Below are 27,939 nucleotides of genomic sequence, written 5' to 3'. Positions count from 1 at the left end.
TTTCATAAACATACACGCATCTTAATTACTATCATTATAGGCTCGTTGCATAATGTACTATTATATTTTAGCTGCAGAATGTTGCAATGTACAGTTCATAGAATGTTACAAGCAACAAACTGTAACCATGGAAACCAGAAGAACTGTGTTTTGCACAATCTTCCTCTTCATCTAAAATAATTTAAATTAGGCCTATAACTTGCTTACTGCTTTGTTCTGACAAGATCATCATTCATATTGACACTGTGATAAAATATCTGTAAGGATTAAAATACAATAAAAAATATATATTGTTATAAAACTTGTTTGAACCACTTTTCTCATTTTTTCTTCCATGAGACCAAAATGAAGAAGAATGTTGTTCAGGGATAGAAAGTGGCCATCATACAAATTGTAGGAACAAACCAGTTACCAAAAGATTTATTTATTAATCTGAAACTACATTTTTTACATACTTTTAACTACAATGAATATGAAATATCATACATACAGAGTGATAAAAGTTTTAAACACAAACTTAAGGGCATTGTCATGGATAAATATATAGTAGGATGCGAAACTTATTGAGTTTCCCGTAACACATGCTAGAGGCGCTAATGTAGAAACTGATCTTGCTGCCATCTGTTGGACAGAAGAGAACTTATTACATCTAGCAGGGCACCAAGTAGCGAAAACAGAAACTAATTATTCCATGCATTTAGCAGCGCGCCTAGTGACGAAAATGTTAAACTATGCTGAAAATATTCCTTCTCTCCCACCCTCATCGATATTCTCAACTAACCCAATTTAAAATAAAACATTTACATTTTTATTTCTCGCATCATCTTCCACTGAAAATTCTTACTGGAGCCAATAGGAAGATAAAAGAGATGATCTATTTTACACTACCCAATTAAAATATAACCAGACAGAGACAGAAGAGAAAGCAAAAGGTTAGATAATTGGGATTGTATTCTTTGGGTATTTAGTGTACAGCGCAATAGAAAAGTCTGCAAAAACGACTTAGATAGTTCAATTTATTATATTACTATTACTTTACAATACATTCAACAACACTATTTTTACAACGTTCATAAACATCACTGTTTAACATACATTGCTCATACACACACACACACACACTTAGTATCACTTTATATCCAATCATTAGCAAGTTTCTGGCTGCCATCTTGTTTTCTCGAGCATCATCTGTTCGTCTCAACGAGTTAGAAGTAAGAATATAGAGTGGCGTTCACGTCTGTATCAGCACTCTTGTGGTACTAGCTTGAACTACCGGCTGCCGTATTTTAACTGGTTAGCTCGCTTTAGCAGGAGACGTATAAGCACGTGGAGATTTTTAAATCCCGTAATTAAGATGCCTCTTGAGTGCTCTAATAACTGTAGCAACCGAAGCAACAAAACAAAGAATATGTCTTATTTTAAGTAAGTAGTCTGTCATAGTTTGGTATTAATATACATGTAATAACAGTGAGGCCTATTGACAGAAAGATTCTATAACGTGTTCATTCTTTTTAAAGATTCCCACTGAAAAATGATTTGTTAACTAAGCAGTGGGCTTCACAACTGGAGAGATTTTTATTTTATTGGGTTATTTTACGACGCTGTATCAACATCTAGGTTATTTAGCGTCTGAATGATATGAAGGTGATAATCCCAGTGAAATGAGTCTGGGGTCCAGCACCGAAAGTTACCCAGCATTTGCTCATATTGGGTTGAGGGAAAACCCCGGAAAAAACCTCAACCAGGTAACTTGCCCCGACCGAGATTCGAACCCAGGCCACCTGGTTTTGCAGCCAGATGCGCTGACCGTTACTCCACAGGTGTGGACAAATGGAGAGAAGTGGTTTCCCACAATACATAGTGTTTTGTGTTCCGCACATTTCGATACTATACACATGTATTTTGTGAACGAGAGGAGACGTTTGTTGCCCAATGTAATATCAACCATATTCGATTTTCCATCTCATATAAAAGAAAAGAGACTTCTAGGCCTCCACCGAAGAAGCGAAGTTTCAAGAAGCTTTCTCTTCTGTGGCAGAGGAAAATTCAGTAGAACACCACCAAAATTCATGTCTGCATAACATACTGCAATGAATACGACTTCAAGTAGCCTATGTGTGTCCGACGAAACTGAAGCTTACGATTCTTCCACTGAAAGCATGTTCGATCTCGCCTGCATTTTCATAATGCCAAAATGACTAATTTACAAAAAAAAAAAAAAAAAAAAGTGTATTTAGGCATTTGAATATGCACATTACTTACATTTCACTCTATCGACGATTCATTACACTCGAAAAAAGGAAACATGTCAACTCCAGTTAGCTAGGATGTATGGAAAAAAATGTTGCTGGATAGGTTTACTGACGACTATTAAAAATAAACAAGTGTTAATAAAGAAAGTGGGATATACGAGTTATTGCGATATAAAATAAGATTCAAAAGATGCAACTATCCTGGAGTGCCCTTTCCGTCTCATCCTATAGGAACCATGCCCACTTGTATTCTTGTTCCACATCTTAAAACTTCAATGTCAATGTAAGATCTACATAATAAAATGTTGCAGGGGTTTCCTTTCCACTGGTAAAAATGGGATCTATGAGTTATTACAATATAAAATAAGATCCACAAGATGCAACATTCTAAACAGTCCTTTCAGCCTCGTCCTATAGGAACCATGTCCACTTGCATCCGCATCTTTAAACTTGATGTCAACGTTTCCTGACCGCTGTTAAAATAAAGAAATGTTAGTAAAATGGATTATATGGGTTAATGCGATATAAAATAAGATTCATAAGGTGCAACATGTTCTATATAGTCACTTTCCGCATTATCCTATAAGAACCATGACCAGTTAAAACATGGCGGACATAGGTTCAAAAGTTTCAAAGATGGCGGCACGATCACCACTCTATATTCTTATTTCTAGCTCGTTGGTTCGTCTCAAACGTATGGATAAATAGAGAACTCTGGGTAGTCTACCCAACACATAGTTCTAATGTTCACCACCCATGATGTCGGGCGCTGATCATTTTATTTGAACCCCCGTCCATTAGATGGTGCTGACCACAGTTTCACATCCTATTATATATTCATGACAAGCATTCTTTTTCCACCAACACACATCGCAAGCATACACTAATTTTCAGCACCCCCAACTCTCTTATCAACGACCAAATGGATCTGATCTTTGATTTGTAAGGAAAGAAGTACCTTTGGAACGGATAAATATCACCTCCTGAAAGACATGACGAGTTCAGTGTGCATTGTATGGGGGAACAGGTCTACTGGCACCACGTCACGCAGGGAGAACTTCCCTTCGCTGCACAGCTGTATGAAGTTGGAGACGGTGTTAGGGCTGTCTGCCTTACAGGAGACGTACACCAGGCGTCTGATCTGGTGACACCTACAGAGGGCTTTCACCACTCGAGCGTCTGCAACATCATAAACATAATGATTACCATCAATGTTCCCCTATCTTCCTTTGATCACAGAGAGTTGATTGCAAATACTGTCCTATTTTCGAGACACTGGGTTTCGTTTTTTCATTACACTGTGGGACGGGCTGTGATGCATTTCCCTTCCAAATGACGTCATTCTACATGTATCGGTAGTTACTGAGTGGTGGTTTATGAATAATGTAATCTTAGTATAAATATTTTCGAAATTGATATACAATTTTTATTTAATATAATTACATTTTATTATTTCATAACATTATTAAGTTGAAAATAAAAATTAACTGCAAAATGTAAAATATGATATTGGTACAGGTGTGAAATTACAGTATAACATTAATTTTTTTGTACTTATAGCAAAAATGCTTCTAGAAATAGCATTTTATAGCAGAAATTATTTGAAGAAATAACATTTATTAGCTAAAATCCTGTTCTATTGTTTTATTTATCTGAGAGAGATCTTTATATCAAGTATAAAAAAAAGATAAGAGTTTTAATTATTTAACGAAAATATACTGAAGCTAATTACAGAGTAACAATCTTGAAATTAACCACCATTTTCTTAATTTATTATAATTTTAGCTACTTTCTTGATCATCTAAAAATGCAGGTGGTCAAGTAATAAACCATAAGCAGATTACTATAAATTTACTTACGCAATCCACTGCGTCCCGGATTCAGGACTGCAACGATATCGGATGCTAACCCCAACTCTGAGATGAGTTTAGGGATTTTCTGCAAAAAGGAAAATATGCTTGAAGATTAATGAAAATAAGATAAAAATTAATTAACAATTTTGTTACCACATTATTTTCAGCTAAAAACTATTATTATTATTAAATAACTGGACACAATTACCGCAAGCAGCATACATCATAAAAAAAATGATACAATTTTCTTTGAGGATGTTCAGTTCAGGCACCTGTTTTCATGAAGTGCAAAATCGCGGAATTTTTACGAAATTATACAAATATGACTAAAAATATTCAACAAAATTACGCGGAATTACGACATTTATCATTATACTCTGATCAATTTTTGGGCTGAATATCTGTAATAGCATCCTTTTTAGTTCATATTCAATAGCAGACTGATGAACTATTAGTTGCATTACAGGTAGTGGATTAGATTTAACAGCTCTGTAATTAAAAGGAGACTTTGATTTTCTAATTGCTTTATCTTTTTAAGATTTGTGTTCTTAAACTTCACTGTGGTATGTAATTACTGGTTTTATACAGACATTATACTATATGTAGTAGTAAGAGTTTTTCATCAGCTGCTTGTCTATGTGGGTGACGTGAATATGTTAGGAGAAAATCCACAAACTATTACGAAAAACACAGGAATTTTACTCGAAGCAAGTAAGGCAATAGGTTTGGAAGTAAATCTCAATCATTCTTCTTAATGTATCCAGCTGTTTGCTGACAACATAAAGTCCACTATAGTCCACTGTAGTCTATTCAGTTGTTGTTTTTCACGAGAAATGAAGGGAATTGGAAGTAAATCTCGACAAAATAAAGTATATGATTATGTTTCGTGACCAGAACATGGTACGAAATGGAAATATAAAAATTGGAAATTTATCCTTTGAAAGGTGGGAAAATTCAAGTACCTTAGAACAACTGTAACAAATATAAATTACACGAGAGGAAATTAAATGCAGAATAAAATGGAAAATGCCTATTATTATTCAGTTGAGAAGCTTTTGTCATCCAGTCTGCTTTAAAAAAAGAATTGAGTTAGAATTTATAAAACAGTTATATTACCAGTTGTTCTGTATGGTTGTGAAACTTGGACTCTCACTTTGAGAGAGGAACAGAGGCTAAGGGTGTTTGAGAATAAGAGGCTTAGGAAAACATTCAGGGCTAAGAGGAATGAAGTTACAGGAGAATGGAGAAAGTTATACAACGCATAACTGCATGTATTATATTCTTCACCTGACATAATTAGGAACATTAAATCCAGACGTTTGAGGTGAGCAGGGCATGGGAGTTAGGAAGCTGGAGGGAGAGAGGCCTTTGGAGGAGCCGAGACATAGATGGGAGGATAATATTAAAATGGATATGAGGAAGGAGGGATATGATGGTAGACTGGATTAATCTTGATCAGGATAGGGACCGATGGTGGGCTTAAGAGAGGGCGGTAATGAACCTCCGGATTTCTTAAAGCTATTTGTAATTAAGAATGTTTCTTGAATATCCCTATTTCATGCCTGACAATGTTTTTGTATTATATATTCTATATGTTTATTCCAAGGAATGTAGTAAGCTTATCTATGTTTTAAAGGGGTGAAGTGTTTTGGTGCTGTGAATTTATGGAAGCAGTTGCAACGGCTCGGTTAGAAAAGCCAACGTACTATGGTAGGAACGATCATGATTTTAAAATCAAATGTAGGAAACAGAAAATGGATGTAGGTAAATTCTCATTTTTAAATAGAACTATAAATGATTGGAATGACCTACCTGCAGTGGTCTTTGAGGCCTGTCCTTCCTTAAGGAGTTTCAAGAATAATTTAAAAAGTTGTGTTTCAAGTGCAAATTAAAATTAAGGTGACATTTAACATTTAATTTTTTAAGGTGACATGTATTTATTTAGCCTGACGAGTTACTTCCTTGGTTTGAATTGTAAATTATTTAAAAATAGCGTGTAAGAGGGCCTTAGACTAGAAATGTTTAGTTTAAATGTAGTTCTGTTTATAAGTATGCATAAGGGTGTAATTATTTGACTTATTTGAACTGTTGTATCAGTGAAGCGAGGTGAGTCAGTGAAGTTATGGTTTTACAGTGCAGTGAATAGTTCCGATCAGTGATAATTTATAGCGTCAATGAAATGTGTTCTATAGCGTCAGTGAAATGTGTTATAGTGTGTCGGTGAAATGTGTGCTAAAGTGTCAGTGAAATGCGTCATAGTGCCACTACAGTGAGTGAGATGAGAGTAAAGCGAAAGACTATTGAAACTTATGTAGGGACTATACATAATTATGTAGGTTGTAATGTAAAATTAGGTATTTTATTTATGTTTTATTATTGTGTTAAATTATATTGTGTATTCTTATTGTATTGTGTATAAAATTGCATTGTGTATTGTAAATTTATTGTGTATTGGTTATCATTTTATTGTGTATTGTTAATATTGTATATACTACTGCCACTGGGTGCTTGCCCACTTGCAGTGTAAATAAATACATACATACAAGTGGTTGCTAGAGGGTTATGCTGGTATGTGAACCGACAGTTGTTAAAGATCCTCACTGTATAATTACACTACTAAGCCATTATCATCTACAATAGAACCTCTATTATCCGTGGTAATGAAAGGGGTGGACTGGACGGTTAATCGAAAAAATCGTATAATCCATACCATAAAATATTTTCATTAATTAAGTGTATATTACAGTTTTGTAATTTCCTCCGTGGTCTTGTATTTAACATGCTAGACAGTGGACCAGAAGTTCACTAATTTAGATCTGGTTGTTAATGATGGGTTTATAAGGGCCAAGAAAATTCCTTTTGATGTTTGTTCGCGGAAAGATGGAATAGTAGACGTCTCATGTTATAGATTTACATACTTCATACACTTTATCCTTGTTTTTCCTTAATTCGCGCACAGTTTTACCGCCAATATCGTATTCTGATGCGAAATGAGTCGCAGTTTCTCTTTTCCCAAAAATTCTCAATTATTTGAAGTTTTATTTCGAAACTTAGCAAAACACTTTTGATACCCGTGGAAGATATTTTGCGTTGAAAATATAAAGTATGGGCATTCGAACAGTAGGACAGGGACTGAATGCTGCACGGGTTTGCTATAAATTGTGTGGAAGTTCTTGGGACCATTTCTTTGAAGGCAGGTAGTGATTATTTTAAAAGTTGGGAAAAACACCTTCAAGTAACTGTTCTTTTTGCCGGCAGTAGTAGTGTGTAAGGGTAAAGGCTTGTAATAATACACTCTAGAAAAAATAAGTAATAATGTAAGGTATAGTACTACATTTTTTTTTTTCGCAGCAAAGAAAGAAAGAAAGAAAAGAGGGAGAGAAAGATGTCAGATAATCCGACGATCGGTTAATAGGGTGACGGATAATTGGGGTTCTACTGTATATCTATTTTACAGTACATTAAGTCTACACTCACCTTCTCTGCCAGTCCTGGAATGAACTCCACGTTGCTTGCCTTGTTGAGTACCGCATTATGTTTAGCATCTGCCACTGCACTGTGCACAGATTCTACTCCAACTGCACCGCGCACGCGACTGGAGGCAAGGATGCTCACTGTCCCTACAACACAATAGAAGGCATCACGCTTCAATTATATGCTGATACTATAGGCTTGTTCCCACAAGCAATTCAAAATGCATTACAAACCAGTACCAACATATCTTTCGACGCATCATCAGTTGACTACATTCTCAAAACCAGCTCAGGATTTAACATTATTGGAACATTTCTCAAACCGTTCTTTTACGACAGTCTGAGTTTCTCCACATATTAAAATTCTTTGGTCAGCAGGAAAAGGTACATAAGTCAAAAAATAATAATTTTTCAGGAGAGACTTTCTTTTTAATTTACTCTTAACTGAATATAAGTATAATAATGAAATTCATGTTTGTTAAAGTAAGACCCTTTTCAATTTAAAATACAAGAAAATTTATTATTTCAAAAATTACAAAAAGTATTAGACTTATGTGATTAGGTACAACAGAAAAATAATAATAATAATAATAATAATAATAATAATAATAATAATGATTTATTTAACCTGGCAGAGTTAAGGCCATACGGCCTTCTCTAACACTCAACCAGGAGTAAAGACTGCGTTACAAAAACACTACAAATTTACAAATTACACTACAATTTTACGCACAAAATTGAATAAGATAATAATAATAATAAAAAATAAACAACAAATAAGAACAAATCGGACATAATATATAACATACAGAAAGAAAGAAAAAAGCATAATAATATGTGAACAGCATGTCAAAATAAATGAGGCATACAAAAAAAAGACAATTATTCATAATAATAATAATAATAATAATAATAATAATAAAATAAGAATAGTAATAATGATGATGATAATAATAATAATAATAATAATAATAGTAGTAATAAAATAGTGCAGTACAAAGTATACAGTGAATACAATATTTCTAAGTACACACAATAAGGAAAATTAAGATTATATATAGCTCAACTTATCACATTAGAGATATAACATTATCGGAAAATATGAAAACAAAAATATAAAATAAGTTGAATATCATTAGAACATAAAAAAAAATGTGAAAACGTGGAAACATGCAATACAACACTTGTCATAATAGTAAGTTAGTTTGGCAACTCGTCATAAGATAATTTTCTAACTTTGATTTGAAAGAATTCAATGTTCGGCAGCCCTTGACTTCAGGCGGCAGAGAGTTCCAGTGACGAGAGGTAGCAACAGTGAAGGATGAGGAATACAGAGACGATGCGTGAAGTGGAATTTCTAGCGTGTTATCGCGTTGTGATCGAGTATAAATATTATGATAGCAAGAGAGAGTATGAAATCGAGCGAATAAATAATAGGGGGATGAAGAGTGCATAATTCGATATAAGAGAGAAAGTGAGTGCAGATTTCTCCTCTCATGTAACCTAAGCCATGATAACTTCTTGAAAGAAGGTGAGATATGATCATAGTATCGAACATTACAAATGAAGCGGACGCACGCGTTATGAACACGCTGTAGTTTCTGAGCGGAATCAATCCTGAGATCACTGAACAAAACGTCGCAATAATCGAAGTGAGGTAGAATGAGTGTCTGTACCAGCGTCTGTTTTAATTTAGATGGATAATGATACAATCTTTTTAGTGAATGGAGAATAGAGAATGCCTTCTTACATGTATATTTAATATGCGTATCCCAATTGAGATTAGATTCGAAATGTACTCCGAGATTTTTGACGGTAGAGCTAAACGGGAAAAATCGACTTTTTTTACTTATGTACCTTTTCCTGCTGACCAAAGAATTGTATTGATCTTCCGAACTTAATTCGCCTTAAAATAAATCACCCATGATCGACTATCTTTTAATTTTAACCTGCCCAGTAACCTCAGATTAAACAGAATTTCCAATTCCTGCTCTTAATTCAGAACCAATTTCACTCGTTACTAATGAGTTCCAAAGTACGTTGGAACAGGAAACTGGGAGTCCAGAACTAGTTCAAATCATGATGTAATACATACTGAGCTACTGTGCACGACCAGGAAATTCAGAATCGATTCTGAATTATGCTGGAACAAACCTTATATTTTGTCAGAGGGCATATCATAACAAGTGATGGTGTGTATGCGAGATCATACACTTAGTGGCATCAAGATTTTTGTTGGCAATGACAGCAACTTCGAGACGAACTATATCAAGACATCCAGAAATACACAGATCACCTCCATATGCAGTGGCAAACAAATATAAAAGAAATAAAAGTTTAAAATAAAAAATATATAGAATTAATATCACTACCTAAAAAAAATAATACAAAGTAACATACTCATAAGAGTTGCTGATGATATGGCGATGTTAGCAGAAGAGGAGGTGATACTAAGGGATATGCTACTGAGCTAAATGACAGCTGTGAGCAGTATGGGATGAAGATAAATGCAAACAAGACGAAGACCATGGTTATAGGAAGAAAAATAAAGAAGGTAAACGTGCGAATACTAAATGAGGCAGTAGAGCAAGTGGACAGCTTCAAATACTTGGGGTGTACTATAAGCAGTAACATGAGCTGCTGCCAGGAAGTCAAAAGGAGGATAGCAATGGCAAAGGAAGCTTTTAATAGAAAAAGGAGCATCTTCTGCGGACCTCTGGAAAAAAGAACTAAGGAAGAGACTAGTGAAGTGCTTTGTGTGGAGTGTAGCATCGTATGGGGCAGAAACATGGACATTACGACGAAGTGAAGAGAAGCGAATAGAAGCATTTGAAATGTGGATATGGAGAAGAATGTGAAATGGACAGACAGAATTGTTGTTCATAATATATGTCAATGATATTACATCTCATGTAAGGCATTGTAACTATCACTTGTATGCTGACGACCTTCAATGCTACATCTCTTCCTGCTTAGACCGAATAAATGACGCTATAGATAAATTGAACAAAGACATTGACTCGATTGTGACATGGACAAAGAAATTCCATCTTAAAATCAATCCTGGAAAGACACAAGCAATCGTATTAGGACACAAACGGCAAACCGACGCTGTAAAGCACCTCGACATTTCCCCCGTTAAAGTAAGTACAGTGCATATCCCTTTCAGTTCTTCGGTAAAAAATCTTGGCATTCACATGGATAATAATCTCAACTGGGACATGCAAATCACAGAAACCTGCAGAAAAGTATATTCTATTATCCATGTGCTAAAAAGGATAAATGTTCCTGTTCCCTCTTGCTTAAAAAAGTTCCTTGTGCAGACGCTTGCATTTCCCTATTTTGACTATGCTGACATTTTACTGACTGACCTCTCCAGCGACAACAAAACGAAACTTCAACGTGCTCATAATTTGTGTGTACGTTTTGTAAGCAATGTTCGTAAATATGATCATATTACCCCATCCCTGGAAGCAATAGGTTGGCTTAAACTAGATAAGAAAAGAAATTTACATTCACTTCTCCTTCTCTTCGAAATCTTGAACTCTTCTATTCCTTCGTACCTGTCGTCTCGCTTCACTTACCTTTCTTCCCACCACAATCTGAACACACGCTCTCGCCATGAAACAATACTAACAATACCATCCCATCGCACCTCCTCATACTCATCCTCTTTCACAATAGCCCTGCCAAGAGTCTGGAATTCGTTACCTGCTAGCATCAGGGACTGTCGAAATAAAATTCAATTCAAACGCAAACTTACTAGGCACTTGGTCAGTAATTGAGACTCGTTCAGACATGGTTTCTTGTAAATAGTTCTCTTAATCTATCACAAAATATTTCAATATCCGGTAATTTCATACTATAGAATTTTGTTATTGTAGGTTTAATTTGTAATTCAGTAAATACAAAAATATTCTTTGTTCTTAACTTCTATGATAAAATGTCTAGCTTTCATTAATCAGGTATTCTTGTCGTACTTTAATTTTTATTGTAATTGTAATTGTAAATTTAATATTAATTGTAATTTTATTGTTCATGTTATAGTTGTAATCCCCTGGTAGAGGGGCAGAGAAGGCCTGACGGCCTTATCTCTACCAGGTTAAATAAGTAAATACTAAATAAGAAACGAAACTGTGTTGGAAAGAGTGGGTGATGAAAGAATGATGCTGAAACTATCAGGAAGAGGAAAAGGAATTGGTTGGGTCACTGGCTGAGAAGAGACTGTCTACTGGAGGATGCACTGGAAGGAATGTTGAACGGTTGAAGAGTTTTGGTTCGGGGCAGAAGAAGATATCAGATGATAGACGACAGTAAGATATATGGATCATATGCAGAGACTAAGAGGAAGGCAGAAAATAGGAAATATTGGAGAATGCTGAGTTTGCAATGAAAGACCTGCCATTAGGCAGAAAACTATGAATGAATGAATATTCATAAATAAAATACTAACATATTCAGGTTGAAAAAAAAAAAAACAAACAAATTCACTATGTTTAGAAAACATGACTGCCTTCTAGAACAGTTTTACAGATTCAATTGGATAGTATCAGCAAAATGTAGTTTCTGGTGTTACCTGTTCCACAACACACGTCAAGGAGGGTGGTCCTAGGTGTGACATGAGCAAGATTCAGAACCACTTCATACAGCACAGAGGCTGCAGCTGTGTTCACTTGGAAGAATGAGTCGGGAGAAATGCAGAAACTGAAGCCACTCAACTTCTCGGTCAGATGCGAGTCCCCCAGCAGAAGGCTGTATGGTGCTTGGTCCGCTGTGCAGCGGGTATGTCGACTGGAAACGATAACAGAGTTACAGATAAGCAGCGAGTACGTTACCTCTACATTCATTTTCAGATATAAACAATTACATAAGATCGGGTTATTTATTAATACAGATATGTGTCCCAGGACAATTTGAATATATCCACTGAACAAGTTCTGATGATAGATAAAAACTTACAACTACATACGTGCTAATCTATACTAATAATAAATCTGTAGCCGAAATTTTTCTGGTAATTTTCGATTTTCCAAAAATAATTGGTCCTAACATATATAATTAACCACCCTGAAACCGAAAATCGCTTTTTTGAAATTTTTGTTTGTCTGTCTGTCTGTCTATCTGTCTGTATGTTTGTTACCTTTTCACGCGATAATGGCTGAACGGATTTCGATGAAAATTGGAATATAAATTAAGTTCGTTGTAACTTAGATTTTAGGCTATATGGCATTCAAAATACATTATTTAAAAGGGGGGTTATAAGGGGGCCTGAATTAAATAAATTGAAATATCTCGCTTATTATTGACTTTTGTGAAAAATGTTACATAACAAAAGTTTCTTTAAAAATAATTTGCGATAAGTTTTATTCCTTGAAAAATTTTGATAGGACTGATATTTAATGAGATAAATGAGTTTTAAAATTAAAATAACTGCCATCTAAGGCCGTGCAATGAATTAAAAAACAAATGACTTCGTCTATAAGGGGCCTTGGTCAGCAACAATCGAAAGCTATGAAAGATAGCCTACAGAGAATGTTTCTGTGTTTGTATGATGTAATATCAGAAGCTAAATTAACCGATTTGTATAATGAATTATTATTTCACCATTGGAAAGTGTAGTTTCTCTAGATGGACATAATGCTATAATGTTATTACAGTAACTTCTGATATGATATGATATGATATGATATGATATGATATGATATGATATGATATGATATATGATATGATATGATATAATATGATATAATATAATATAATATAATATAATATAATATAATATAATATAATATGTAATATTATATAATTTAAGTTATTTGAAGGGTTTAGAACCATAGTGGGTCAAGCGCCATTTACTGAATACGTAGAAAACAAGGGTTAAAATTAAGTTATTACCCTAATTCAATGGAAACTTATAACAAGTAAAATAAAATATACACATTAAATCTAAATGATGTCAATCTTCATTAAACTATGGTTGCACGTAATAAAAATTAAGAAACATGTTAAAGGAATTGTCATTGCACGAAATGAGTGTCTCTGGACCAAAATGATCGCATTTGAATTATTTGGATGCAATTTAAATTAAGTAACATATTAAACGATTTATCCTTCTATCAAACACGAATGTTCCCTGGATCAAACGTCCTGTTTTAATTATGTAATTACTTTATATTTATTTCTAACGGGTGCAGCAGAGCGCACGGGTACGGCTAGTATTTAATATTACCACAGTCTACTATATACAGTCACGAAGCTTTAGTTTTGAGGGTGCTAGAAACAATAGACTGTGACAGTACTATTTTGCATTGCCTGTAATGAGGCGATATTAGCGATCCTAGTGGTGAGCAACTATCTAATGTTTGCATATTTACTATGTATTGAGCTTCGCAACTGTATATACTAGACTGTGATATTACCATAAGAGACCTATAAAGAAATAACTTAATCAGTGGGCTATGTTTAGAAACTAGCAGGCTTTGACAATTTGTAAAACAAGAGAACATCATTTATGGCAGAGGCGTATACTGGTTAAAGGGTTTGGGCTACCGCTGACCCTATTATTACACAAAATATATCTAACAATTACTTTAATTTTAATTACTATGGTAAAACTAATAATACAAAATTATTACATTATGTTATATTATAAACTTTTTCTTTTGTAATTTCCTTGGGCTACCGCCGGTAGCCCACCGCCGGTAGCCCCGGTAGCCCGCAAAATACGCCCCTGATTTATGGTTGTTAAGTCAAAGTCTGATGTTCTCTTGTTTTACAAATTGTCAAAGCCTGCTAGTTTCTAAACATGGCCCACTGCTTAAGTTATTTCTTCATTGTTCTTATACATAGGTTTCTTATGACTAGAGCTGAGATTTTGATGAAATTGCATCTTTTTTCTAGTAAGCCAGAAACATAGCTGCTTTAGTATTTATATGTTATGTGATAAACTGAATGTTTTAAAACATATTTGTTAAGGCTTTTTTTTTTTGCATTTTTTGCCTGTTTCAACTCATAAGAGCATTTTTTGTTCTATTCGGTCATTTTTTATGCATTTTCATTTAATTTTGGCCATAAATCCCCATTATTAATGTAAAATAATGTTTATTTCCTTTGATATTTTCTTTACATATTATTTTGTCCATTAATACCCACTATTTTGTATAATATTTTAATCGTTTTCCGGTTAAACGAGTGTTGAGGGACTTCCGCCAATTTTGGAATAGACATTGACCCACTTAGGTTAATTTCAATAAGAAACACACCAAATGAATTATCTTTGCACCAAAAACGGATGCTCCCTGGACCAAATTATCGTATTTTATAATTATTTGAATGCAACAAAAGTCAGAAGTCTTGTTAAAATCGGCGGAAGTCCCTCAACGCTCATTTCACCTAAATCTATGGTGCTACAGCCCATGAAGAGCCAAGACTGACCAGCTGACTGCTGACCTCACGTCCAAATGCCGACACAGAGGTGAACGATCATACATAAAAACTACATCAGGTAAAATAATTAAAGTGTACTACTTAGAAAAAATTATGTAAAATTTAATTTAATTACTAATCTAAATAGTAAGTAGTACAAAACCTCTTTTCCTCTAAGCCAATTATGTAAGATCAATTTTTAGGGCATTTTTAAGGGCATTTTTGAAAGATTTTTAGGTCATAAATGCATTGATTTTAGGACATTTTTTCATGATTTATAGGTCATCAAAATCCTAGCCCTACTTATGACAATGTGAAAGTCTTAAACGTCCTATAACTGGAAAAAACAAACTATATATTATGTATTTATAGTGTACACTGGGCTGCAAAAGAAATGCCAATTCGAAGTTGCTATCGATTTGAAATATTATCGTGTTATGAGAATTTCACTTAGAAAATAATAGAAAAGAGATACACAGAACCAGAGCCATCTATATACAAAGCTGGAGCATTGGATTGGCAACACTGTTATTAACTGTCAAGCGGAGGCCTACGATACAAAAGCACGTGTTTGTGTTAATGTTGATTTTCAATGTAAATTAATGTTATAACAAGTTTGTGTCGATGAAATTATGTCATACCAAACGTTAATTATTGATGTATTATAAACTAAGTGCGTATTGGCGATAAAAGCAAGACAAGAAATGAAAATAAAATTATTGCAGTCTTTAACAATTTTTACGGTTAATGATTACAAAGTCGCTGACAATTCTTCTAGATATTAAATATTGTATAAACTACATTTTTATAGTTTTACTTGTGGTTTGTGGTGTATGAGAATTCTAATCAAATTGTTGGGTCTCGCCTGCTATATATATCAATAAAGTTACGCCGTTGATTTTCAAGTACATTGTAAACAGCTGTTTTGTGATCCCATAAATGTTGCAGTTTTGTTGAAGATTCGGAATGTCTGCTGTACGTCAGGACTACCTATAATTTGTAGATGCATTCACTGGCTTTATTGTTTTTTGCAATAAATTAGTTATAAACACGTTTCTTTTCACTTAGTATTTACAGGACTTAAAGTTCACTGAGTTTACGGTAATTGGCATATATGTAATAGATAGTGATGTGTTTTGTTACGTATTATGTTAAAGGTATGTTTCTGCATTTTTTCATAGATCTTTATACTTGACCTAACTGTATTTACATCCTCATACTTTATTATATGTCAATAGTTTCCTCTGTTTATATTTTTATTTCACTTCCATAATTTATATTCTTAGCTCGTTTTCTGTAGTTATATTTATTTAAAATTATATTTTAAAAAGTTTATAACAAATAATTCAGGATAACATATTGTGACAGCGACGTGAGATTCGAACTCACGACCAGCATCCCGCAAGAAAGCAGATTGCGCGGGGATGGCGCGCGGCGGAGAGAAGTAAGGGGAAAGGGCCTACGCGGCGAGAGAGTGCGCGCGCATCTGGTGCTGGTAGAGAGGAGAGGGCTCTGGATTTTTCTGGAGTGCCATCTCTAGAGACGCGTGGAACTTTCGAGGCTACGTCGCTGTGGTTATAAATTACGGACGCGAAGGAACGACAGCAGTTTTCAGTTGATTAGTCAGCCAGTCAGTGAGAAAGCCAGAGCAAGCAAGCCAGTCTTGTGTACCGGAGTTCGACTCGAGTGTGCATCCGCAACTGTATCAGCATCCGAAGGCCTGAGTTCGAGTGCAGTGGACCGCAGTTGGAGGGACCTGAGTTCGAGTACAGTGAACTGTCTCTGAAGGTCTGTGGTTCGAGATACTGTGAACTCGAGTGACTGAGATAGAAGAACTGTGAACTGAGAACTGATAGTTCTGATTTGTAAATAGTGCTTTGTAAATATTAGTTAAGATTAACAGTTCATTGTTGTTCGTACTAGTCCAAGTAAATTGTCATTGTCGTCAGTGGAGTGCTATAACGAATAATGTGTTGAGTGAAAATCCAATTGTTGACGAGAGCGTTTAAGGCGAATTGTAGAAAGGAATTATTGTTGTGACGAATAAATTACATTGTTGTTACTAATAAAATTCACAATATTATGGTGACTGGCCAGGTTCAAACTAAAACTGGCTTCATAAAAGGTAAAAAGGTAAAGGTATCCCCGTAACATGCCATGAAGGCACTTGGGGGGCATGGAGGTAGAGCCCCATGCTTTCCATGACCTCGGCACTAGAATGAGGTGGTGTGGTCGGCACCACGCTCTGACCGCCTTTTACCCCCGGGAAAGACCCGGTACTCAATTTTATAGAAGGCTGAGTGAACCTTGGGGCTGTTCTGAAAGTTTGGCAACGAGAAAAAATCCTGTCACCACCTGGGATCGAACCCCGGACCTTCCAGTCCGTAGCCAGCTGCTCTACCAACTGAGCTACCCGGCCGCCTAAAACTGCTTCATAGGCAGCTAAAATATTTATAGAAAAATACGACAGACAATCACATGAGATTAAAATGTATGATATCCTAGACCTTTCACGATAGAGATGAAACACCATAAAGAGGTAAAACATTGTCAATTTACTAGCTATGTAATGGTTAATTGATTGGAATAGAGTATTGCGAAAGTACGTCGTTATTTTATTTATTTTTGGTACAAGTAACATTTCTTTAAGTATTTATTTTCCCTTGTACTATCAATAAAAAAAAAAAACGTATGCTTTTAATTTAAGTTATAAGTGGCTGTATGCAAGTACTTAAGCGGTATTCTGAAACTCAAATAAAATACCATTTCGGATTCCGTAATAAATTACGCACATCAGTACACTGAATCTTGATCTTATGGACTTACTTTTGTATAAATTAATGTCGAAAATGGGACAACGAAACTAAAGCAATAAAACATCAAACGTCATGCCTTATTTTGCCTCTGCCTGCCTCCACTCAGCGTTGCCAAACCTACCCATGCTCCGGCTTGTAACTGAAGATGGCTCTGACAGAAGGCATTGCAATAAAATAATTATACAAACACATCTGAACTGGCCTGAATTTTCTAAAGAGTTTTTATTCCATGCAAGGAGAAATATGTAGTTAAATGTTTACATTAGATTCAATTTTCAGTTATGTATGTATGTATGTATTTATTCACACTGCAATGGGTATATACCCGGTGGCAGTGGTAACTAATTACACTCAATGACAATAATAAACTTATTAATTAAAAATACAATTAATGATAATACTAATAATTAATACTAATAATAATAATAATAACAATAATAATAACAACAACAACAGGGAATATACTAAATTAAATGAAACGATCACTTAAAATAACATTTGAAATATTCTAATTTGTATCTTAAAACTAAGATCGAACTAAAACCCACGAGTATATGTTCATATCTGCACAAGTACCTTTCAACATTACACTCATTTCGCTGTCAACTCACTCACTGCACTGGAACTACGACACATTTCACTGATTCTATCCTGATTTCACTAACACTTCAAAAACATTTCACTGTTCAAATACTTTGCACTGCCACTATAACCTATACAGCTTCACTGACAGGAACACGTTTCACTTACACAGCACACTTCACTGACACGACATACTTCTTCACTGATACAACACACTTCACTGACACAACATAATTCTTCACTGATACAACACTTCAATAACAACATATCATTTACACCCTTTAAGTACTGTGTATAATTACGGTCTATTAGTAAGGTCCTTAAGCCTATTTTTAAATGCATTTTTGGTTGTTGGTAAAGCCTTTAGTAAGTCTGCAGGTAAAGCATTCCAGTCCCTGATAGTACGATTGAGAAAAGAAAACTTTCCAGTGTCCGTCCTCTGCCTTCTTTCCCTCAATTTATATGAGTGGTCGTTCCTTGAAGAGTAATTTGGTGGCTGCAACCTATTTTTTATTTCTCTCCAGGCAGGCTCACCTCTGTATGTTTTGAACAGTGCGCATAATCGAATTCGCGTTCTCCTGTCCGTGAGTGTGTCCCATTTTAATGGTGAATTTTTCCAACAACACTTAAGAGCCCGTTTTTGAATCTTTTCCAGTGTCTTAATATGTTCTAATCTGTAAGGATCCCAACATGCAGCAAGGATCCCAACATGCAGCATGTGTCTGTATGTATAATAACATTTTATATTTATAACAAAATTGATACTTCTTACTTTTATTGTTGATATAATATGAAACGTAACTGGCCATATATATTGATTGTAACAATGACAGCATCCATGGATAATAAGGAAGGCTGAAGTAGGTCTGTTCAGGGCCTTTCAAATTTTCGAATTTGTTCACCAAAATGTGAAACATGAAAGGAAACTGAATTTTAGGATAACATTATACAGGGCTAGTTAAAAGTCCCGCACCACCTAAATAACTTTTGAAGCATGTGGTTCACTGACATGAAACTTGGTATGTGAGGATAACCATATGCTAAGAACTCAATAATGGTATTACCGAGTTTTTTCTGCTTCGGGTTTAACCGGAAGTAACTCCAACTCTCTTATTTTAAATGGAACACCCAATATATTTTTTTATATTTTTGAATGAAGCTCATTAAGAGCTTTTCAAAAAGTACCCACACTCGATACTTCTGTACAAATTCAGTGTTGCTAAATAAAAATGGAAGTGGTGCAAGATATTCCTAAAGCCTGGTTAAATTATTCCTTAAATGGTTTCTATGATCGAGTGACACATTGTAAAGCAGCTGAGGGCTACCAATTTGAACACATAATTTAGAAGGTGAGCTAGCTTTGTTTTGTTTTTATTAAGGAAGGAGTATTTTATTATTTTAATATTCGATACACTTTTCTGTTTTCTTGACTTAGCAACACTGAATTTGTACAGAAGTATCGAGTGTGGGTACTTTTTGAAAAGCTCTTAATGAGCACTATTCAAAAATAAAAAAAAATATATTGGGTGTTCCATTTAAAATAAGAGAGTTGGAATTACTTCCGGTTAAACCGGAAGTAGAAAAAACTCGGTAATACCATTGGTTGCGTTCAGCCGGGACAGCGCTGCGGTAGCACTGAGATAGCGACAGCACTGAACGCCTTGCTGGCCGACAGCGCTGGAATAGCAGTCACCATTTTTCGTAGCACAATTTTTTTCGCTGCAAGTCTGCTGCTAGCCAGCGAAAGTGGAGGGGGTAGACCTCAACCAATGGTGCTGGAGTAGACAGAACAATGGCGTGTTTGTTTATAAACACAGCGGACATTTTGCAGTCTGGTCATTCAGCCACTAACAGCTACTGTAACTCAGCAAAAATGAATCGCTACCCCAGCACTGTCCCAGCTGAACGCAGCCATTATTGAGTTCTTAGTATATGGTTATCCTCACATACCAAGTTTCATGTCACTGAGCCGTATGCTTCAAAAGTTATTTAGATGGTGCGGGACTTTTAACTAATCCTGTATGGTCAGAACAGGTTATATCCCAAAAATCCACATCACTAAACAAATGTACCAAGGCTGGAAGTACAAAGACGACAGATTGCATCTCGTTCCAGGTCCGTGCAGAAAGAAGTCACGTATCTTGTCAGCCTCTTCCTCCAGTTTCTCCTGCGCCATGCTTTGAGGGTGAAACAGAACAATAGCCATCAGCTGGCCTTCCTTGTTGGAGCGTACTGTTAAACCACGCCAATGTCCGCCATCTGCAAAGTGGAGGCATGCTGGCAGAGGAGAAGATCGGATGTACTCTTCAAATGCCTGTAATAAGGGAGGAGTTCATTCGTTGTTAAGGTCAGGCATTTAACTGATGTGGTGCAGGCCAAGTCCTTATCACAGCCCTGTGCAATGAACTTTCAAAGGAAGATTACGTTCATAGTGTGATATTATGGCACTAAATGCTCAGGAATGCAAGCAGTTATGGCAACTGTAAACTGGGATTTTTAAACGAGGCATCAACACAATTTTTTAGGCACCATGGCAACCTGGGATCTGATATTTGTTCTGCCCTGATGTAGAAACATGAAATATATAAATTCTATGTAACAATTCTGAAAAGCTAAACGAATTAACACATTATTGGTGACATCAGACAAGAAGTTGATCATGCTGCTAGGAACATTGCACCAACAAAGGACCTTCACTTCCAGTCTACTGTAAATTCAAGTAAATCAGGATACGATGTTTCTGTCTGAGTGAACTCCACGAAACAAGAAAACTATATCACGAATGTCTCACATCTCAATGTTCTACTTTAATAGATACTGAAACATTGTTTGTATGTAAACCAACAACTCACCTCCGCTACTTTATTGTGACTTTCTCTCAAGTTCACGAGGTGTGTGCCCCTAACGCACACCACTGCACCTTCCGCAGGACTCCCCACAAAGAAGCCCACAGTTTTTGGGTTCCCATCAACTCCTCTCTGAATACTAAATTCATCTTTATTGCGGTATTCTTTTGTAACAGGCTGAAACGAGGAGTAATACATGAGAACACATGTAAGAAATAATAAAGTAGGTCTACTTAGCAACCTGTATATAAGTTAGTTAGTCACTTGTTTGTTACTCTTTTTACTTGGATACTGTGAGAAAAGTTTGTATATACTCAATACTGTCATATATTTTGTTGATTAAAACCTAACAAATGAAAATCACGGGAGAAAAACATGATAAGCGCCATTTTCCTCTTGTTTCAGGGGAGCAATTTTGAAGTTCAAAACTCTCTGAAACAAATCCATGTAATCCAGTCTGTTTTGTTATTTGGTTTTATGGTTAAGAATGTGTTTTTGTAATCCTTACAAGCATTGAAATAATTTTCTTGGTCGTAATATGAGCTGATATCTTAGTTCTGTTGGGAATTTGTCCTGGACTTAGTTTTTTCTTTGTAAATAATAATTTTTTATCTCTTACTGTTCGATATTTATCAGGTAACTTTATTTAGCCTGATTTCAATTAAATTCAGTACCGGTACAGTTGGAGTGCTATCTGAAGGCACCTTAACTTACGGTTTTTTTTTTTTTTTTTAAGATTTATTTTAGGTTGTGTAACTGCATGGTCTTTTTGCGACCACAATATTCATATACAGAATAATACAAGACAAGCAGTGATGATTACAAACAAGATACACAATATATTACAATGTATCTAGAGGTAAAAAAAAATAATAATTAAATAACAAAAAATTAATAAACAGAGTATATGAACAGTATAAATTTTACAATCAAATCATATTATACAAGGAAATTTCTTTAAAGAATTGAATTACTTGTAGAAGAACATCTTTCTTTTTTTTTTTTTTTTTTTTATAATAATAATATTTATTAATACTATACACTTGAGCTACATTAGGCATTGCAGCCCGAAAGAGCAGAAGCTCGTGCTCGGGCGCAGTTCAGATCAGTTATACAAAATATATCACAAAATTACTATTGTATTACATCTGTATTGTTGAGTGCTGTAGATATATCATTTGGTATGTTGTACTTTTTCCTTGAGGTGTGGTATTTTCGGCATTCTTTGGTGACGTGTTTGACGGTGAGTAAGCAATGACAGGTTTCACAGGTTGGTGGTTCATTTCTTGAGATGAGGTAGGAATGGGTTAATTTTGTATGTCCAATTTTTAATCTTGATAATAAAACCTGGTCTTTTCTATTAAGCTTGTGGATCGATATATTAATAGAGCATGTTGACTTGACTTCGAAAAGTTTTCTGGAGGGATTGAGAGTCCAAAGTGTAATCCATGATTCTTTACACTTACTGTCTATAAGGGAAATGAAATCTCGATGTGGTAAGAAGGTATAGTCGGGGTTGGTAGAATCTTTGGTGCTTTGTTTAGCTTCTCTATCGGCTGCATCGTTGCCTGCAATGCCACAATGAGAGGGTATCCAGATGAAAATAACTTCTTTTCCTTTTGCTATAAGTTTATGGTATAAGATCTGAATGTCTTGTGTTAATTTATCAGTTGTCCATACATTACTCAGCGCCTTTAATGAGCTTAAAGAATCTGAAAATATGACGGAATTTTTATGGTCTTCATTTAGAATATACTGTAGTGATTCTCTAATTGCATATAATTCGCATGAAAAAATTGAAAAGGATTCTGGTAACTTAACAGATATTATTTCATTTTCAGATATCACTGCACATCCACTCCATCACTTGATTTAGAACCATCAGTATAAATTGCGATGTGATTAGTGTATGAATTTCTAATCTCATTATATAAACATCTGTATTCAATTTGGCTGGTCTCACTTTTAATATTGTGAATTTTATTAGTAACAACAATGTAATTTATTCGCCACAACAATAATTCCTTTCTACAATTCACCTTAAACGCTCTCGTCAACAATTGGATCTTCACTCAACACAGTATTCGTTATAGCACTCCACCGACGACAATGACAATTTACTTGGACTATTACGCACAACAATGAACTGTTAATCTTAACTAATATTTACAAAGCACTATTTACAAATCAGAACTACCAGTTCTCAGTTCACAGTTCTTCTATCTCAGTCACTCGAGTTCACAGTATCTCGAACCACAGACCTTCAGAAACAGTTCACTGTACTCGAACTCGGGTCCCTCCAACTGCGGTCCACTGCACTCGAACTCAGGTCCCTCCAACTGCGGTCCACTGCACTCGAACTCAGGCCTTCGGATGCTGACGCAGATGCGGACGCACACTCGAGTCGAACTCCGGCTGGCTTGCTTGCTCTGGCTTTCTCACTGACTGAATAACTGAAAACTCTGAAAACTGCCGTCGTTCCTTCGCGACCGTAATTTATAACCATAGCGACGTAACCTCGAAGTTTCCACCCGTCTCTAGAGATGGCATTCCAGAGAAATCCAGGGCCCTCTCCTCTCTACCAGCACCAGATGCGCGCGCAAACTCGTCGCGTGACGTAATACACCCTCTCTCTTCTCTCCACCGCGCGACGTCACTCAATGTTCCGTGCAGCCTGTGCGATCTGCTTTCATGCGGGACGCTGGTCGTGAGTTCGAATCTCACGTCGCTGTCACATTGTCTTCATTTAGAATATACTGTAGTGATTCTCTAATTGCATATAATTCGCATGAAAAAATTGAAAAGGATTCTGGTAACTTAACAGATATTATATCATTTTCAGATATCACTGCACATCCACTCCATCACTTGATTTAGAACCATCAGTATAAATTGCGATGTGATTAGTGTATGAATTTCTAATCTCATTATATAAACATCTGTATTCAATTTGGCTGGTCTCACTTTTAATATGTTGGGTTAAATCTAAATTTATATGGGGTTTCGATAGTGTCCATGGTGGAACACTGTGGAATCCAATAGTTTTTCTTGTAGAAAAAACAATGTTAAATTCTCCACAATATTTGGAGACTCTTAAGTGTGGTGGTACTTGATTAATTCTGTTTTTCTGATATTTGTCATATTTCTTATTATGTACCGGTAACTGAATACTAGCATGGTTCTCAATATGGCACAACATTATTATTTAGGCCTATGAAGTAGTTTTTTTTACCAATGGCGGGTATACTTGACTTACATCATTCACCCATATGAAGCTAGAGTGAAATGAAATAGATCAACCAATCATAAAATGCTTTCAGAGCATAATGCCAGTTGCAGCCAATATATGACAACAAAACTAGGAGCTTTTTGTGGACTTAACCAATTTTTGGTAATTTGCTAGGAGACGTCGTTGCATATAGACCAAAAATATAAGCTGCGTTGCTCGTTTCACCTTATTATGAATAAGTGTCGGGGAAAGCGTCTTATTTTAGGTTATAATTCAGAACTTGTTCAATATTTAATAAGATGTTTAGGATTAGTTTAAAACTGGCCTATGTGCAATGACGTCTCCTAGCAAATTACCCAATTTCTTACTCTGTTGCACCTGGACTTGACAAGCTATTCCATTGTACAGTATATTTCAAGTCCATATATTATATTCTGATTTGTCAGTTTTTCCCCCAGTTCAATTATGTTACTTAAAAGTACTCACATTCAGCCATGAGATGGCATCATAATCCTGAAATTAACAAAAATGGATCTATCATGTTGTTCCCCATTCAAATGCATTAATTATTTTCATAACAACACACAAACAATAAAACAAAACACAGCAACACAATAAAATAAACACCAATAAAAGCTATTAAAATGTTGTTGTTTGCTAATGCTGAATTTCTGACAACGAAATCATTAATTCTCTCGCTCTCCAGTATTTTTCACTCAAGGACGCCAAGCTGATAGTGGCTGGGCAGTGCTGAAGGTGATTTTGATCCATTTCTCTTGAAGATCACAATGTGCCAATGTGTACAAAGGAATATTTAAATATAAAGTTTTAAATTTTAACCATTTATTCTTGTGTGTACTGCCCTTCTGTTCTCTCTTGTTGCATGTGCCTGGAGACCCTACTGGAAGAGAGGCAGCATCAAGACTCAGAAGAAAGAAAATCAATTGCCTGCTAGTGTGTGATTACAAAATAATTAATTGTGTATCTCTTAAAATAAACTAAGCACCTTATTTACAAGTAACTATTCTAGTGTATTATGGATTACTGACTGAATTAGTAGTACGTTATTTGCTCAGTGACTAACTACATTATATTCTAAGTAACTAGTATTCTATTAAATAAGCATGTGACATGTTACCATAAATTAAGATGACTGTAAAATTATTGTATCATTGTTAGATTAATGTACACTGACGATGCCATGAATAACTGTATTCCAAAGGTTAATAACCTACCTACCTACCTACCTACCTACCTACCCACCCACCGACCTACCTACCTACCTACCTACCTACAAGGGGCAGAGTGGTGAAGGAAATATTCCAATCCTGTGGAGATGCTTGGACAAGCAGTTCTGGCCCGTAAACAGTCTAAAAATTGTAACTGCATTCTTCCTTGGGTATCCAGGGACGTTTTGGGTTGAGACAGATTCTCACCTTTTATTTTTGGAAATTTGGAGATGATGATTTGTGATAATTTTGTGGTATTGTGAAGTAATCATTCTTTTTGTTGTATAATAGGATAATTGTGTAGCAGATTTCTAAATAGTACCACAGTCCTTTTTGGCAAGATAATCAGCAGCGTCGTTGGCAGTCAATTCGCAGTGTGCTGGTATCCATTGAAAAACTATTTTTTTCTTGAGGTTGTTGAGGTGAAGTAGGCATTTCCAGCACTCAAGAATTTGTTGACTTTTTGGTGTTAAAGTGGATGTTATAGCTAAAATGGCTGCTTTTGAGCCAGAAAGAATTGCTGCTTGCTAGAACTGAGCTATTCTGTACAGAAGATTTTGAAGTGTTGTACATATGGCCTCGACTTCTCCATCAAAATTTTTACTACCAAATCCAAGGGGTTTGTAAAAGGAGAACAGACGGCATGTAGCTCCAGCATCTGCTCCGATTTGATTCGTTAGCAAGGAGCCGTCAGTAAAAATATGGAGCCATTGTTGTTCTGGGAATCTTGTATGGATTGTTTCTAAGGCTAATGATTTCAATACGTCTTTCAGAGTGTCATCTTTTTTGACATCCTCCAGTAGATGTGAGGCGTCCCCCCACTGGTAAACAGGGGAAAAGGTCGGTGGACTTGCATTGATAATCCTCCCGGCTAGGTCGAATGAACCCGCCAATCAATGATGGGTGTGGCCCTCCAAACATTTTGGGGGTAGTGTATGAGCGAAGTAACTGCCAAAGCAGAAAAAGATGGTGCTCAATCTAAAACGGTTACATTTGTGCTAAACTAGCACTCCAGGAGCAGTAAAATTTAATTCCGGAGATAAAAAAAGTCCCCCATTCGGATCTCCGGGTGGGGACTACTACTCCATTCTCAATGGCAAATAGGAGAATGATTAAGCTAATAAAATAAACACAGCAATACAACGAAGAAATTAGATCTCAAAACGTCTAAAAATTAAGAATAATGCTTTTGAGACAGTTGATCAATTCAAGTTTCTTGTTATGAAGCTCTGCTTCTCACAGCCAAATTAAGAGAATGCCAACCAGCCAAAATCGGTGCCTTTGATTAATAACAGGTGCACCCTGGTATGTGCGAATTGGAAAATCTGGCCACAAAACAGAGTGGAGGAACTTTGTGAAACTGGCATGGAATCGACATGTTCGGAATACAAAGAATACCGTATGTCACGAATATGCACATAAAACACAAGAGCACTGAATAGAAATACAAAAAGAACGAAGGTAAACATAACAAATCAGACAGAAAACCGCTGTGTACTTACTGAAGGTTTAACAGGGTGAATTTTATATGGAACTCTCCTGGTCTTCCTTTCTTTGACTTGGTGCTGGAATTTCTTCGTGAAGTTCTGGATAACGGCCTTGCTCCATTCGAGTTTTATGTCCAACTGTTTCGAGTATGGGATCTGCCACAGAGGAGTCACCGCATGGGCAAGACTTTCGTGCTGATTCTCAGCTGTAACCTGATGAGGTGACACAGGCTGTGATTCAGGAAGTAGCGCCTGCCCGTAAATAAGAACAAAGACATTAAGTGCGAACAAGTTATGAACTAGTAATGGATGTTCGGTTCATCTCAGACTTTTGAGACAGAATTTAACAGGAATGAGTTCGCCTGAGGGTCTTCTCTTGCATAACTATTCATTATTCATTATTTAACAGTGTTCACAGCAAATAATAATGCATGTCAATAATACTTATACATAATCTTATCACGTAAATTAAATATTAGTAAGCAGGCCAACCGGTATAGGTAATGTTCACTCTTTTAATATTATTACGTAATAATAGCTTGTTTAACCTTATACTCTTACATTGCTGAAGCACCTTGCTAATTTCAGGACAGCACTTGATTCTCTATTTAAATACACATTTGGATATTTACAAAGCAAACACAACATACCGCCGTTTTAAGACAAAAAGGTTAGGTTGAGCAAAATAAATAAATAAATTTCGAGCCATCGATATTTACATATATTGACGCCAATCGAATTGTGTCG

General features: G+C 35.6%; 1 protein-coding gene across 1 annotated transcript; it reads right to left on the bottom strand.

Moving 5' to 3' along the window:
* Nucleotides 1-408: 408 nt before the first annotated feature.
* Nucleotides 409-27,856, bottom strand: LOC138712424 (tRNA (uracil-5-)-methyltransferase homolog B-like). Its single transcript, XM_069844227.1, has 8 exons — nt 27,843-27,856; nt 27,208-27,444; nt 21,254-21,424; nt 20,474-20,715; nt 12,155-12,369; nt 7,583-7,725; nt 4,112-4,190; nt 409-3,431 (listed from the first exon to the last, which is right to left on the bottom strand). The coding sequence occupies exons 4-8, from the start codon at nt 20,605-20,607 to the stop codon at nt 3,229-3,231; spliced, it is 774 nt and encodes a 257-aa protein (XP_069700328.1). The 5' UTR covers nt 20,608-20,715; nt 21,254-21,424; nt 27,208-27,444; nt 27,843-27,856; the 3' UTR covers nt 409-3,228.
* Nucleotides 27,857-27,939: the final 83 nt, after the last annotated feature.

The sequence above is a fragment of the Periplaneta americana genome, chromosome 2 (genome assembly GCF_040183065.1).
Source record: "Periplaneta americana isolate PAMFEO1 chromosome 2, P.americana_PAMFEO1_priV1, whole genome shotgun sequence".
Lineage (NCBI taxonomy): Eukaryota > Metazoa > Arthropoda > Insecta > Blattodea > Blattidae > Periplaneta > Periplaneta americana.
Note: the sequence above shows the minus strand (reverse complement) of the source record. Positions and strands in the feature narration are given on the sequence as shown.

What these genes read in the sequence shown, in the direction of transcription:
- LOC138712424 (XM_069844227.1), bottom strand. Translation starts at nt 20,607, where the DNA reads ATGGCTATTGTTCTGTTTCACCCTCAAAGCATGGCGCAGGAGAAACTG. An exon ending in TGACGTGTGTTGTGGAACAG is followed by an intron (nt 7,726 to 12,154) that starts GTAACACCAGAA and finishes ATTGTGTTGTAG; the next exon opens with GGACAGTGAGCATCCTTGCC. An exon ending in TCCGGGACGCAGTGGATTGC is followed by an intron (nt 3,432 to 4,111) that starts GTAAGTAAATTT and finishes ATGATGTTGCAG; the next exon opens with ACGCTCGAGTGGTGAAAGCC.